The sequence below is a fragment of the Ambystoma mexicanum genome, chromosome 6q, assembly GCF_040938575.1.
Source record: "Ambystoma mexicanum isolate Mex_15411 chromosome 6q, UKY_AmexF1_1, whole genome shotgun sequence".
NCBI lineage: Eukaryota > Metazoa > Chordata > Amphibia > Caudata > Ambystomatidae > Ambystoma > Ambystoma mexicanum.
Genome location: NC_090937.1, coordinates 452170944 through 452187568, shown reverse-complemented (window position 1 = coordinate 452187568; position 16625 = coordinate 452170944). Strand labels below are relative to the sequence as shown.

The 16625-nt window shown below is 43.6% G+C and overlaps 1 protein-coding gene across 1 annotated transcript in view; it reads right to left on the bottom strand.

Moving 5' to 3' along the window:
- Positions 1–3505: 3505 nt before the first annotated feature.
- DKK2 (dickkopf WNT signaling pathway inhibitor 2) overlaps positions 3506–16625 on the bottom strand; it is a 188698-nt gene continuing 175578 nt past the window's right edge. Inside the window, exons 3-4 of the mRNA XM_069630927.1 lie at positions 6631–6777; positions 3506–4140 (exon numbers count right to left, since the gene is read on the bottom strand). Coding sequence (XP_069487028.1) covers positions 3890–4140; positions 6631–6777 — 398 coding nt within the window. The 3' untranslated portion in view covers positions 3506–3889. The remainder of the gene's footprint in view (positions 4141–6630; positions 6778–16625) is intronic.

Sequence of the window (16625 nt, the reverse complement as noted above, 5' to 3'; positions counted from 1 at the left end):
GGGTGATCATTTTGGGCAGACTTAATTGCTCATTTCTGTCTAAGGATTGTATTCATGTCAAAGCAATACAATGGCTGCAAAAAGTAAATATTAATCTGTAAACCCCGTTCTCATCTGGCTAACAGACCTCCTCATTCCTGTTTACAAGGTCTATGTTGCCTGCAAAGAATACACAGAGGTTAGTTTAGTTTCTCTCCATTGTTTGGTGCACCGAGCCAACCGTGGCAGAGACCGTGCTTAACCTATCGGGTAGTTAGGCGGCCATTTACAGACCTGCTAGAATCCTGTTATGTGGCCCCAGCCTTCATGCCACAGGGAGATTAAACAGACAAAATTGTGATGTTCTGCAACGTTCTGCCCAAATACATAGAATGCTTCTCCATTGCTTATCTGGCTTATGGACAATCATACAACATTTCAAAAACACTTGATGAGTTACTTGCTTCAAAGAGTCTGTGAGGCCACTTTCCAGTATCCTTAGCGACCCGCCAGTTTAAACCACATTCAATCAATTGGACACTACAAGACCCCTGAGGCTGAGCAAGGGTCTGCAACCTTTGGCTCTCCAGGTGTTTTGGACTACAACTCCGATCACCCCAAACAAGCTTATTCAATCACCAGATATCATGGGAATTGTACTCCAAATAATCTGGAGAGCCAAAGGTTGCAGATCCCTGCTCTAGAGGCGCACAGTGTGTCATAAAATACATGGCAAACATAACCAAATGTTTTCCCATGCTCTGACTCGGTGCAGGTGAACCCTAATTCATTGTGGTTACAGAAGCCAATTGCGGATACCCCATGTTCGTATGCCATTACATGGAGCAATGCAGCTAGAAATGAACACAGGAAGTGTAAGTATTTTGCATGCAGGCATGGTACATGCCTGTGCTGAGAGAAGACAGTGAAGGCTTTGTCCAGATTATGAAAGCGTGTCATCCTATTGCATGAGTGATGCTGCCCCCCTCAAAGCAGGATTGCAAATTTACAATCCAGGCTATGGAATGTGCTCTGTGTTTGCAGGACTTTATCGCAAGTAGTGGTTTTAGCAATGGCTTAAATTAACTTTGCAAATACAACTTATTAAATATATGTCTGTAGCAGCAGCACGTGTGACCCCTATCTCCCTGTGGCATCCTCTCGTGACTGGGGAGAATTATAATGATAGAAAGAATAGTCTTCCCACTGTCATTGCCACTTTATATCACTGACCTTGGCAAATATCAGACTTGCTTTTTCACAATAAAGAAGCACGTGAGCAGATGGAAGTATTGAAGTAACATGCTCCATTAAACCAAACCCATGTGAAGAGCCGTTTGCTAAAATAGCGTCACATTTGTCAATTGCACACGTGTGCCTCTGGACCCCCTGACCGCAGGCCCGCCAGCAGCTTGCGGCACTCTTTGTATTTGTAGTTGGTCCTAGCCAGGGTGAATTGGCTAGCCGAATAATTTTGGTTGAGGATTATAACAAAAGTCCAAGCGGGCCCCAGTGATGACAAGTTCAGGGTGTGCATCTGGGAGCTCCTGGTGGCTTTCTCCTGGGTGGAGCAGCGCGGGGTCCTAGGCATTCACTTGGTTCTCCCGGATGAACAGCATCTCATGGCTCTATCCTGTTTTTTTTTTTTATTTTAGTGCCAATTTGTCTGGAGCCTTACAATGGTCTGACTCCTTGAGATGTGCAAGCCAACTGAGGTTTTGAGTTTTGTGACGAGGTAGGTGGGTGTCTGGGTGGTAGTTGCCTTGCACTGATACTGGCAATCATGAGGAGAATCGTCCCCGGTATGGGTACCAGTTCTGGTCTCTTACTACGGGGGAGATATAATCAAATGGATTTGATCGATAGGTTTAACAGCGCTTAGTGGTGTAAGGTGTGAGGGTGAGATACAGATGGAGGAGTATTAGTTGATTTTAGCCGCCTGGGCTTTTTATGGTAAGGTGTTTCCAGAAGCAGAGGTTACCGTCGATAGTTCAGCAGAGTGATTTCACAATAGAGGCCAACTGAGGAGAGACTTCATTGACGTGCATGCCATTAGCCACACTTGAATGGTCTCATGTTTAGCTGGATGGCCTAGTAAGACAAAGGGCCTCATTACGAGGGAGGAGGTAGCCATGCTGCTTTTTGCGGCATAGCTACCCCTATTCTGGGTACCCGGTCCGGGTTCCCTGAATGGGGAAATACCGTGCCATTCTGACCTCGAAGGGCCCGGTATTTCCCCATTCAGGGAAAACGGACCCGGTACATCCTCATTCCCATTTGAGTCCCCATAGGGCTCAATGGGAATGGGGAGCATGCTAACAACGGGCCCATTAATGACGGGCCCGTTGTTCGCATGTTGGATCGCTCGCGGGACCCGCTAAGGACCTCAGGTAAAACCAGGCGTCCTTAGTGGGTCCCGAGAGTGGAACTCATAATGAGGTGGTAGGAGGTTTACGGGCCGGCAGCTCTACCGGCCCCGTTAACACCCTACCGCCTTCCTCATAATGAGGCCCAAAGTCCTGTTTTTTTAGGATTGCTTCAGATACATGCTTCTTTTTCATACTTTGGATGGGGGCATGGCCCTTTCTGAGGTGCAAGATATCTTGATCACAGCTCACTTTGAAGTCTAATACCCTTATATTGGTGTAGTGGGATGTTTGGGCCAGTGAGACGTTACCCCAGCAGCTCCATATAGAGATTGAAGATCACTGGGGGAGAGGGATGAACCTTGAGGGACTCCGTAGGGGACCGGATGATGTGCAATCTTAATTTGCCCATCTGGGCTGCTTGGCCTCTATCTAAGAGGTATGATGCAAACTAGTTGAGGATTATACCCGTGAACCTGCTTCCCCAACTGATAAGGCAAATTAATGTGGTGTGGTCGACTGTCTGGCACAGTATAAAGACATGGGCATAGGAGGCATGAATCGCCTTTGTCCATGATCTGGTGAGTTCGGTCTATGATCTGTTTGGTAGCGGATCCACGCTGCATCAGGGTCTGAATCCCAATTGGTCGTCACAAGAAAAGACCCCGTCTATTGATACGATCTTGTAGGTGGTTAGCCACTGCTTTCTCAATGATTTTGCTGATGAATGGAAGGCTAGTGCTCAGCGGGTATTTGGTAAGGTTGCCTACTCCTAGTGTGGGTTTTTTGAGTAGCGGTCAGATTACTACTGCCTTTGGGATGCCTATAAGGATACCTTGATTGAGCGAGCCATTCATTATTAGTAGGTGGGGTGAGGGAAGTACCTTGACCTGTTTCAGGATGCTGGCGGGTAGAGCATCCATGTGTGAGGTACGTTCTATTGATGCTAGAATGTAGGCGGGATCCTTAGGAGTGAGTGGCCATAACCTAGTTTCACATGGCGGGATTTTGATTACATAAGTGATCTACAATTACTGTGCATGTTGTCCGTCTACACAGTAATGTTTGGGTGAATTTATGTTATCAGTTCAATGCACAGGTCATTGCTCCTTAATTGTCATGTCATTTCTACACATCTTCAAAGACTAATTTCTCATAAATTAGGATTTGTGTAGCAATATTTTTAATTTGTTTTTTTACAAAAAACAATACATTGTCAGTCACCTCTAGCCTAGGACATTATGGATAGTTGCAACGTCAGTGGACATCTGTAGTGAGATAATAATTGACAATAGTTTTCCTTGCTTTTTTAATATAATGGCACTTTCAGGAACTGTTTACATTATTTACACAAATTGCATGTGAGAAAACTCCAGCTACCAAGGCAGTGTCCAGCTCAGCTTTGGCGGTGTCTATTTTCATTGCAATCCTTCCGGTATAGTCTTTCCGGTCTTATTTACACTCCTCCTCCTTGCTGCTATGCGGCAATGCATTAAATACACAAATTCACAGTCTTTTGTGGGAACAGATTTACCAGGGCCAGCTCAGATTTTCTGGCACACGTGAAGTCTGGATTTCGAGGAGTAGGTGGCGTCTTTCCACACCTTGCAGGTCAGCCCTTTGGCGCAGTCACACCGCTGGAAGATCTCCAACCCGTGCGAGCCTTTTTTCCGCTGCTTGGTGCACACCTCCCCTTGGTGCAATACCGGTTTGCAAATTTTGGTCCAGAAGTGGCGGGCGCAGCAGAATCCCTCAATGCAATCTGAGGAACGCAGGCAGTGATCTCCTTCATGGCCTGCCAAAGAAAAAGCAGACATGAGGCTTGCTGCATGTTTTTTTTAGTAGTACAGGAAGAAAAGGCTTAAATGAAATTAGATACAACTTTCTTGCAAATTGTATTACTTTTTACAATATATATATGTGTATCCTCGTGAAGTCCATAACATCATCCTCTACAGCAGAAATATACACTGACCATATTTTTGTAGCCTACAGATAGGGAGTAGTGCTTAATCCATTCGGAATAGGTTCATAATCTCTACACAATCAAGCGTTAAAATGGCTCGGTCTTAATTGTTAACACGAGTGTGCAGGTCCAGTAAAAATGCCAGAGAAAATGCCGGTAATTTTTACAAGACTGGCACACTTCAAGTTTGCCGGTAGGGGCTCTGATCCAGGAAATTATTGTGGCAATCACCAGGAACCAGTAGTACCAGTGCCGGTGATTGTGGAAAACCCATTTCATGGAGACCACATGCAATAGGAACATACGCCTGTTGCCGGCCCCTGCAATATCCCGGTAATACCGGGATATCGGGTGCCGGTAACAGTAAGTTGGGTTGGCGGGTAACTTGTAATGAGCACAGAAGACTTTTCTTTAGGTATTCATTTTGATTATTAGCTCCCTAATATCAGACTGTGTGATATCATGAAAGCCACTATTGCTACTTTGAGGTGGAAAACTCTACCTACCAGAGCCAGCTACTGCAATGAGTGACAGGGAATGTAAACCACGAGATCCCCCGGATTCATCTACTTTTAACACTTCTTCCCCTGTGCTTATTGTCTTTATTGTTAGCCCTATGCTTCCCTGAACACTGTTAGGGTTGGCTAGGCTGAATTGTAGTTCTTTGCTTGAGGTGAGAGATGTTTTGCAACTAACAGAAAAGGTAGTGTGTTTGTATAGGCCGCAGAATGCATGGTTGCAAGATTTCTGAATGGCATTCAATGTTAAAGTACATTTTCAGCCATGGCGCAGTTTTACTGAATGTTGCACCATTTTCAATGGGTTGCCATTCCACATGGAGTTTTGTTAATAAAGTTGCTATTTTTTTCCTTCCCGAGCCACACCTTGTTGGCATGTTCATGCATTTAATTGTCATGTGTTCATGCATTCAATTCAAGTAATGGGAGCAAGGTTGTGCATTATTTGCACAACCAAGTCATCTTCTGGGTGCCCTCTCTAGGTTGAGTTAATGCCCATTACTTAGGACACTATTGCACTATGCCAAAGCACTGTGTCCTGCCATGCCTTTAATTCCACAGATGACTACAATCGTGAAATATGCCAATTGGCAGCTGTTTTTGCTTATATCAGTATAACCGGTCATCCCTGCATTGGACTTCCATGTTCTTGCACAAGTCCTTGCATTTAACCTCTGGATAGAGGTTACTCTGCGGTTTTGTTTTATTTCTCTCTACTGCTACTTTTACGTGCAGAATCCAGGTGGATTACCGTTTCAGGAATTTGACTGCATCTCGCAAATTCTCAGGCTGTTGCACTGGCTCTCCTTAGGCTAGAACCAGTTCTAAGGTACACACCCCCCTTTCCCATAAATCTATCAGATCTAAGATTCCCTGTTATTTGGCTGATACGGTCCGGATCTTGGGGAGGTGAGAGGGAGGGGAGAGATGTGTCCTCAGAGCGAGGATCAATTCTCCTTCCTTTCAAAGATCAACCCACATCCTATTCTCTTTGGTCAGATTTCAGACTTTCTCCTCTTTAAGGGGGAGCTTAAAGCATGGGGGTGGATCCACATGTTTTCCTAATGCCTTGTTACTGCATAATGGTTGACTGAGTACGTGTTTATTTTATAAGCACTGATCATATGTGTTTCAACAATGCTCTCAAAGACACTATGCCATGTTGTGAGTAAATAAACAGGAACCATTACATTTCGAACAAAATAATCATGCTGTGTTACTCATTTCCTCTCCCTGTCTCCTGCCTTTAGTCTTTTAATGCACATTCTATATTTGTCATCAAAAACAGGGATTGACATGTGTACGGTGTGCGCCACGCTACATACGCAGATACCTGTTGTGGGCCATCAAGGGCCTGTAGAAACCAAACAACTACAGCAACAGAAGTAAACATTGTATGCATAATTTAGAAAGAGTCATCTTGGCAAACAAAAGCAGATGTGCAGTATTGTTCTCAAAACTGGCTGAACGCATTAAACATTGACAAATAGATACAAGGCCATGACGTTGCAGTCGTTCGCGTCACTACCAATTACGTTGGTTCATCACTGTCCATTTGGCCGATATACTGAGCAAAGGGCGGGTTAGCAATGAATTACAATCAGCAATGTTGATTGCCACGGCAAACCTCTGCACAATAGTCTTACATTTGTAAGTAGGCCATTGACATAGATAAATGTGGCTTGAAGACATCCACATTTATTTTTATAGCCGTATAATTATATTTGAAGTTCTGTAGTACACATTGGTTAGAATTCTCTGGCTCGGTAGGAGTTTGTGTGACCCATAGAACCAGCCTCACCTTTCACGTGGGGCAACTTCGAGTGGTGCTTGCCCAGATTCTGCCACCCTAGATCCTTGTGATTAAGTGGATCGTTTGCCTTGGCTCGCTCCTCCAGTGCAGGGATGTGGGCCGTCAGGATAGTCTCCACTACTGGGATACAAATTCCTGTCAAATCAGAAACAAAGATAGAATACCATCAGTTCACATCTGCTTCAGAAGATTAAGGCAGTGCATACAATCTGAAAATGACTTCTGCTTGCATGTTCGGAAACAGATTTTGTGATAGGAACCTAGACTCCAATATTTTGCATTTGCTTGACACACTGAAAGGCAGGTAGAGCCAATATTTGGCAGAAAATGACTTTTTCTTGAATTGAGTTATGCGGTTTACGTGTGTGCTCAGACTGGATGTTTAGCAAGAGTGTGTGATGGTTGTGTCTTCTTTGCAGTGCTGGACTGACAGAGCCAAGTACACAAAGATCCTCTGGTTGTGCCTTCCGTGACATCAGAAAACCTACCCTCAAACGTTACTGCAGTTTGCAATCTTGCACACATGTGAATGGATGCTTTACCTATCAACTTCTATGCCATTATACAGCTTTCACAGCCAGAAAATCACATTATCATCTTTATGATGTATGGGTCATGGAAGAGTTCATTTTGGGCCATCAATGTATTTTCAAGAAAACAGGTCCACAGCTAGCAAAAATCACTTCTTGTCTCCTTAGGTAATGGTGCATTTACAGGTTGGCCCAGGCATCCTCAGGGACCTTTCTATCTCAAAGCCCCGCCTTCCTTAACAGATGAATGACACTACATCAGGTATACCAAATATTTTAAAATGGAAGCCTATCTCTCCTAATAATTATTAACACATGCACCGTTTTTATGTTAACCTGGGTGCACCTAGAAGCAAATAGATCTGTCGTGCGTGTGGAGTATGCAGGAATCACTTGACCAAAGCTAGGAGGAGAATTTCCCTTCCAAAGTGTGTGAGCTCGGTGTGTGTGCAGAGAATGAGTAGGCTGTCCAAGGAGATCCCTGGCTGCCTAGCACCTAACCATGTGTGATTGATTTATGCTATATAAATACACAAAGGAGAAAGGTACAATACAATTCAAGCACCACATATCATTGGCCCAAAAACAACGGTAAGTTCATTTCAACACAACCTGAAAAAATGGATGTGCCGTATAAACTCAGTGTAATTCTAAACATCAATTCGATTTATTCAATACATGTTTTTTTATTTATATAAAAAGATATTTTCATCATAAAAAGAATCGATACAATTCATAAACTCCTTGAACACACATCAGATGAAGGAAATCACCTGTTTAAATCATGAATACATCACATAACACAAATCACAACATGTAAACAAGACCATACATAATAAAATACATTTTTCAACATGTGTCTTGGAAAGTAGACTCCCAACATGTTTCTGTTCTCAATGTCGTAAATGGCGGAAGATTCATCGGGAGAATTATTGGAGAAGTGGATTCCTTCAATATCAATAGTTCAAGGATCAAAACACCGCGAAAAACCTATGTTAGTGGCCATGAGATCTATCTTCAAAATAGAAACAGCTACCCAATACCTCAATGATTTCAGATAGGACAGCTACAAAACCGAATGTCACATACACCGATTAAAGAACCTAAAAAGACTGTTTACCTCTAAATGGTTATTAAGTCTCCTGCAGCTATCTTCTTTCCATAGATTGCTTCATGCTTGCCAATCAAGCAATTCCTGTAACACCATGCTTATAAATAGCATCAGAAACCCAACACGTCTCAGCACAAAACAAAACACAACACACACAACCTCTGTTATGTCAGTGGAATTAAACAGCTAATATGTCTATTTCTATTGATGTTGCGTTCCAAAATAAATGTGAAGTACCTGGGTGAATCGTTATTTATAACCACATTCTTGATGTTAAGTAATGCCGGCCAACGTTTTCAGATGGATCGAAAAATGCCAATAGGTAAAGGCTCACTGTAAAGACACGATAAATGCACAAGTATGACACTTTCCTACAGAAGGGACTGTAGTAACAACTCGCAACGAAAGGCGCCATTCTAGCTCTGTATTTCCTGAAAGTAAAAACACCGCCAATTCTAAACACCGTATAAACATTCATACTAGCACCATTGGACTAGCTGCATTGCCAAGATGACAAGCGTATATTTGAGTCGTTAATCCACAACGAACCGCATTGACGCTGCCTCGTAAAAGCTCCAGCGATGCGATTCCTGAAAGATATATGACTTCAAAAAACGACGGACTCTCACATCTAGCAACCAACCTCAATATGCAGGGCGCCATGTTTGACTGTGCGAGAGCCGCCCAACTCTAATGGTAAAAAAGTGCAATTAACCCGGAATTTACACCATGCAGATATGCTGGCAGATGATTACTCTGTTCCAAAACAAAAATCACGGTGTAGCGCGTAGTGTAGTCTCACTGACTCGCCCCATTTTGCAGTTGGACATTTCACTACATTTTGCCACTACAGGTTTTGGCCAGTTAGAGGGGTGGGGGTGTTTAAATGTGGGTCGTGGGAGGCAAAGGGTAAAGGGGTAGGGAGAAACATGAAACTACAGGGGCGCTGGCCCCCCATAAAAAAGTAAAATACTGTGAAATGACACAGGTAGCCTGACTGCTGTGATCCCTAAAATCAGAGGGAGGTCACCATATCTGTTTTTGAACACTTTCTACTTCTTCTATTCTCTGCTTGGTTATTGGTTGTGAATCGGGCCCATTGTCTCCACTTTGCGGAACTGACCCACGCGAGAAGTCACGTCACCACATCCTCTGCCCCCTTCAGCCGAGGAGATGCAGTGAAACACGGAATGCTACCGAAAGCTCCACAGCTCTGAGGAAAAAAAAAATACATAGAGTTCCAAGCTAAAGAATGGATTTTGACTAGTTCTAGGGGCTTCAGGCCAGGCATGACAGCACTGGGGTTTGGACCAATCAGACTCGGTGGCCAAAGCTCCGTAAAAAGGTTCCTTTCCTTAGCATGCGCTAGTCAGTGCCTTTACATAATTCACAACACAAAATGCACAGCGGCAAGCTACCAAAGGGTGTGATTGAATGTTGAAAAACGTGAAAAAATTACATTTATGCATTGAGAAAATGACACTACATATTTGTGTTTTATTGTCCAAAGAGTGCTCACTGTCCGCAACTTCTTTTACTAATGTTAGCCTTCAGCAGACCCCACAATATTAGAAGAGGGGTGCGTGCACGCGTCAGCTGATCCATTCCGTGAAGAATAGTCCCAAAAACATTTTAATGGTGTCTGAAAATTTGCACAGAGCTTATAGCAAGCTATTTGAGCTCTTTCAGAAGAACCCGTAATTCGAAGGAACCCTCTTTCTATTTAAAAACCAATGTGTTACTGAGTTGTAGGACAATACATCGATTCGCTACCAGTCTCAAAATAACAATGAAAATGAATATTTGGTTGCAATCCACTGGATACTCAGGAAAACCTTTCAGAAAAGTAACTCAAAGGTACATCTCCCGTCGAAGATCTTTTGCACGATTCTCAATGGGTACATAGTTTCTCCAGAATAAGATATCTGTTAACACAGATCCATTCATTTACTGTCCTTTGGAGTGATGGAAAGATATTTACAATTGAACCCCCTGTACAGGTTTAGCCTGCTTAGTTTCTGGCTCGTGGATTTAGATATAGCTGTAGGTGGAGTTCATTAACTGGCCCACATCTGGAGAAGGCCTGTTGTTGATATCCATGTGATTATAGTACTGTAGAACTGTATTAAAGTAATTAGAAGATTGTGGATTATTTTAATTTCAAATTAAGCAATTTTCATTCCCGCCCTGTCACCATTAATTTTTCCTTTGATCTTTTTGTATAATGAACCAAAGACATATATCAGTATTTACAGACCTGTGATTGTTGATGCCACTAGAAGACAGTGAGTGGCATCGGCTAACAGATACCCATTTAATTGCCCAATGAGAATCTATGTGATCACTGTGCCGTCCGCAACTGCGCTGACGAATATGGCGACGCCAATTACGGCGCAGCGCAGTGATCAGATAGATCATTTTGCCCACGTCCTCTGGCCTGCATTTCCCTTCCCGACCCCCCATCACCCTAACTCCTGTTACTTCCCCCTAGGGGAGCAGGGGACACTGCCGCAACCCCTGCTCTGTTTGGGCGCAGTTATGGGAGTCAGGATTTTGTGCGCCCCCAAAGTAGCAGTGACTGCGGGGGGGCAGTATTAGAGTTGACTTTTTGGTACGATGCCGCCCGATGATGCATTTCTTCACCCACGGTGAAACTTAAAGGGCGACAACTGTCCGGCATTGCCCAGATGTGTTGCACAACTGTTGTTACAAGCCATCTATGATTTTATTAACAATCTTTGTTGACTACCATAGACGACCACATTGTCTCCTCACGGATCGGTTGCCGCTGCTCCGGCTGCTTTATCCGGCACACACACATATATTCTGACTAGCATGTGGCGCTGCCAAACTGCTGCTACGAAATCCAGTAACAACCGTCCTAAAGTTGTTTCCTAAATTGAGTGAGGTTGGAACAAGATGAGTCAGATTTCTTTCATAATCATTCGCAACCACAAGTCTCTGGCTCCGGCTTGTAATGGAAAAGCTGTGGGCTGCTGTCAGGGCCACCTGTTTAATTTTGCAGGAGCCCCTCCCACAACAAACCAAAGAATGATATGGAATGTTTTTTTTGGGGTGGTTGCATATGCAGCCAAGTTGTCGGGACACACAAATCTGTGTTATATAAAAGCCTGCATTTATTGCATAACACAATTACAGTATGACCTATTTAGGTAGCTTTGAAAATCTGAATAAATATATATGCATTGTATTTGTGGAAGAATAAGGGCATCATTTAGAACAGAAATGACTTACAAAGGAGGCAATAGCAGGGAAAGGAGGCAGTCCTTGGGCAATGTGCCTTCACAATAAGCAATGTTGGATAGAATGACGTAAAACAGGCGAAGAAGGCTAGTAGCAATGTGAAGGAGGGAGCAGTAATTGTGCGGAGGAGGGTGTAGTAGTTGTTTGTAGGCCGGCATAGTGATAGTGTGAAGAAGGTAGTGTATTAATAGTGGGGAGAGGGGAGAGAGAGTTGAAGGCAATAAGATTGGAGGGTGGTGCTAGATAGTAGAGAGAAGAATATCAGAGAGAATCAGGAGGAAGAGCCAGGGAGAGGGAGGGAAGAGGGTGTGGGAGAAGGAGGGATGAAGATAAGAAAGGGAAGGGAGAGAAACAGAGATTTAAGAAAAGACATATCAGTGCACGGAAGGACAAGAGAGAGTGGGATCTGAGTGTCTGGAAGGCACAATCCTTAAATCACACCAGTGGGAGGTCTTTGGATAGGGCCCCCTAGATGGCACCCTCTGGAAGTCTAGCTAGATAAGGCCTTTGCCCCGAGGCCATCACGAGAAAGTGGCTAGTAGGGCTTACCAATCTCTACTACCAGACCCTTGAACTAGCTTTTAGAGTTTGTGTATTTTTTAGGCCACCTGTGCCAAAAAAGTATAAGCTCGTTTGTGTGGGGATGATGAGTTTGTGAAATGTGTGGTGAAACGGAAAAAAGGATTCTTTTTATATTGTGAATGTGCCACAGAAGCACAAGTGCATCCAACAGGTGTCTAGTGAATCTTATTTTTGTACATATTTATTTCTTCTGTTTAGAAATTGTCCCTGAAGAATTTCTAACACCTGCCAAATTTCTTGGGTTTTGTTGCATTAAACTGTCACTTTAACGTCGCTTCAACCATAGGTCTTACAGTGACGTATAAATATGTGCGTACAAAATCATTTTTGGATTAGAGGTAAGGTTTCTATTTTAAAAGATACTGGGCCTCATTACAAGTATGGCAGTAAGGCAACAACGGCGCCGGTATTGCTACCAGCACTGTTGCTACCGTACCGCCATACTGGGAGTTCTGCTTGCGGGTGCCCTTGCAGCCACCAGGTCTGACCTGGTGGCTGTACCGGCACCCACGAGCAGAACATGATGGTAGCACTGGTACCATTATTAACGCCACTGGTGCTACCACCCTCCCCATTCCCATTCAGCCCCATGGGGCCGAATGGGGATATGGAGTTCCTTATTACCGGCACCCACGAATGGGCAATTACCGAGCTGCCAAACTCTGCATGACCCGGTAATTGCCCATTCGCGGGTGCTGGAAAAAAATGGATATCGGCAGCAGCCGTGCCTGTGCTACCGCCAGCCTCGTAATGAGGCCCAATGTTTACAAACTTTAGGAAACCAAGTTAAGTTTAGTACCAGCATTCAATCTATAGAAAGTGCTTCACAGTACAAATGAAACATTTCACACTAAACTACAACTACAACTACAACAAGACCCTTTATAACTATACCACTGATGTAAGCTAACTAAAACTTAAAGCAAGGGTTTATTCCAACTAATTTATTTCTTTATGTATGGATGTGTTTGTGCATGAATGTGCATGCGTGCCTATGTGTGTGTGTGTGTGTGCATTTGTGTGGGAGACAATCTCTGTGAGTGTGTGTATGTGTTTGTCAGTGTCAACAGCGAGTGTGTAAACTGTTTTGTCATTTTTCTACATAAAGTGTCATGTAACCTTAACTGCAGTGTTTCTACTGTGGCACTGTTAAATATAGACATATTTTTATAAATAGGTAGATAGATCGACAGATAGATACAGCAGGACAAACACAAGCACAATACATACATTGCATTTCAAATAGCTCCAAACCGTTTCTGTGTCCTTTCAATGGTCATGCCTTTGTTCCTTGCCACATTTCACTGGGCTCACATAACTTTTTGAGCAGGGCCACCTGCTCAGTACAAGAGGCACATCTGCTCCTCCTATTACATGCAGCTGCGGCCTACAAAGGCAACTGACAACTCCTGCCAGTAGAGGTGTGCAAGTCTTCCCTTTGCTTTTTGATAATTGGAAATGCAGATACTTAATAAAAAAGTGTGTACTTCATGCACATAACATGTGACGCTTTATTTGCTTGTTTACTCATATCATTTGTTTTGAGTGTAATATGAGCTTTATTTTTCCAAATGCATATTGGACAGGAAGCAAGATGTCAGCCGAAACATGATGCAGGGGGTGTGGAAGATGAATGGGACATATTGGAGAGGCAAAAGAAGAGTCTTGTTGGTTTCCGTAAAGCAGAGTGTGAAGGTATAGCCGACACCGGGAAGATGATTGGAAAGCTGTTTATTTAAGTAAACAAAACCGCAGGCAGCAGACGCACCCCCAGCTTTGGATGCCGGAGCAAACTGCTTCTCTGATTCAAACACCGCCCCGTGCGTACACATTCTGAGAGAATCCTGGAATGCAGGAGTTCTCAGAATGTGTGCGCAAGGCTGGGGCTAAGTGATACTATTTATTTAATATCAATAACACTCACTGAATGAATAATTAAGAAACAAACTTAACACACCTCCCTCCTTTCACATGGGCAAGTGATTTGCAACACTATTCAAGATAATAATCCTTAAAACGATCAGGTAGTGTCTTTGCTCTTTTATAGAGTTCTCCATCATTGGATTCACCCTCCTCTTGATCACCACTGCTATTTGGTGAACTTGACGCTTCTGCTTCTTTCTCCTGTTTTTCATTCTCGTCATTGATAATACCTCTCACCAGGTTTTCTTTACTAACATTTGATGTGTACTTAACCAATCTAGACTTCGACCAACACTCCCCCCTTCAAGAATGACCACACTACCTCCAATAGTTTCCACTCTCTTGGGGCCTAAGAATTTGCTCTCTGTACACTTTGCACCAAAACGAGGATTCCTAATTAGCACTGAATCCCCTACGGACAACATCATATCTTTGACTTTGAAATTAGAATCGAATCTTTGTTTGTACCCCTCCTGAGCATCATGAATCAGTTTCATTACTGTCTGTCTGTTTACTTCCATGCACCCAGATGCCTCAAGCCAACCTGGACACAATCTAGTAGCAGGTTGTCTTCCTTTCAAGGCAACAAATGGTGACACTTTAGTTATGGAATGCGGAGTGATCCGATAATTCCATACCATTTCCTTCAGGATCTCTGGCCATTCGAGACCTGAATTGAATACCACCCTTGATAAATCTATTAGCCCTCTCCACTAATCCATTTGCCCTGGGATGGTACAGGGCAGTTCTTAAATGTTTGATCTCATACCGAACTAAGAATTCCTTCATTTTTTGGGAACAAAACTGTACACCATTGTCTGTTATAATCTCTGTAGGAAAACCTTCTCTATGAAACTATTCCTCAAAAAATGTAACCATTTCATTTGTGGTGGCCTCTCTTAGAGCTTTCCACTCTATCCACTTGCTATGATAATCTATTAATACCACCAAAAACCTGAAACCATCACCCAAACCTTGTATAGGGCCAATTATATTGACAGCTAGCTTTTTCCAGGGCTCACACGGAACAGGAACCGGGCTAAGGGGTACCTCTCTAACAACCTTTCCTTTGTCCGCTTTTACACATTCAATGCAACCACGCACCTTCATCTCCACCATACTGTCCATGCCTGGCCAACAATATGATTGTCTTAACAATCTTTTTGTACCATTCATCCCTAGATGGCCTTAATTGGAAAGTTCTACTGAACGGGATCTTATACTTGAAGGAGGAATGATCTTGGACCCCCTCCTGAGTTTAATTCCGTCTTAAGATAAACTCTGCTCTTGTTTGACCTCATACATGTGATTGAAGTTCCTATCCAAAGCATCCTTACTAGGCCAGACATGAATCGTCCACTCTTTCACCCTAGTGAGAGATGAGTCACAAGCATCTGCTTCAAGCCATTCTTCTTTTCCTACAGCACTTGCTGTGATATCTGAAATGGTCATGTCTTCCTCCATGACTACTTCTGATATGTCCTCAGTATATTCAATTGGCATTCTAGACAAGAAATCAGCCACCACATTTTCTTTGCCTGGAATGTGAGTAATTTTAAAATTATAACCTTGCAGTCCCACCATCCATCTAGCAATCCTGGGAGAGCCTTTTGCCCAGTCACAACTGTTTAATAGCTGTGATATGATATGATAGTTTATTTATATAGCGCCTATAAACAATATGTTTCAAAGCGCTTCAAGGCAAGGGAGGGTACAAGGGAAAAAACAATAACATTCTTACAGGCCATGAACAGTAAGGATGTGAAATTAACTATCGTACTCGGCCTGACGACATTTCAGATAGTGCAAGAGCTAAAACATAGATAAGGAAGGGAGGGGGAGAGTGGGAAGGAAATGGAAACAGACAGGCGACTACCGTACTAGGCCTGACGACATTTCTGGTAGAGCCGTAAAAAAAACAAGAGGTGAGGGAGAGGGGTGCAGAAAGGTAGGGGAGGAACAAAACAAGCGACTATCATATTAGGCCTGACGACATTTCAGATAGTACTGGAGGGGGGTTGGGGAGGAAAAAAACAGTAAGGGGAGGGAGGAGGAGACAGACAAGGTTGCTATCATACTAGGTCCAGGGACAATTCTGATAGAGTAAGTGCATAGAAGAAAGTAAGGGGAGGAGATAGGAAAAGGGAGAAGGGAAAGGAGGAGAGAACAGAAAGTTAGCAGTCAAAAGAGTGGAGAAGCAAGAGGGGAGAGTGAATACAATTGCAGAAGTCAGTAATAACACATAATGTTGCAAGCCAGGATACAAGATGAAGGTGGGAACAGCATGATTCAAGGCCACCATGAGAACAAGATGCAAAAGAAGTTCAGCATGAGAGTTGAGAAAGGGTGACGCACCATGAATGAATGAAGTCCAGACTCCTGCGGAAATAGGCTTGAGTGGGGTGAGGGGGGAGCAGGGTAGAAGAATCAAGTAAAACAGGCAACACCTGTGTGCGAGAATGGGGGGGGCACAAGGGAACATCACGGGGGGACCAGAGGGAGTAACATATGTTGGTGCATGCCTACCTGCTGTCTGAGCAGGGGGCCGGGCCCTGGGTCCTCCTGGTCCGAAC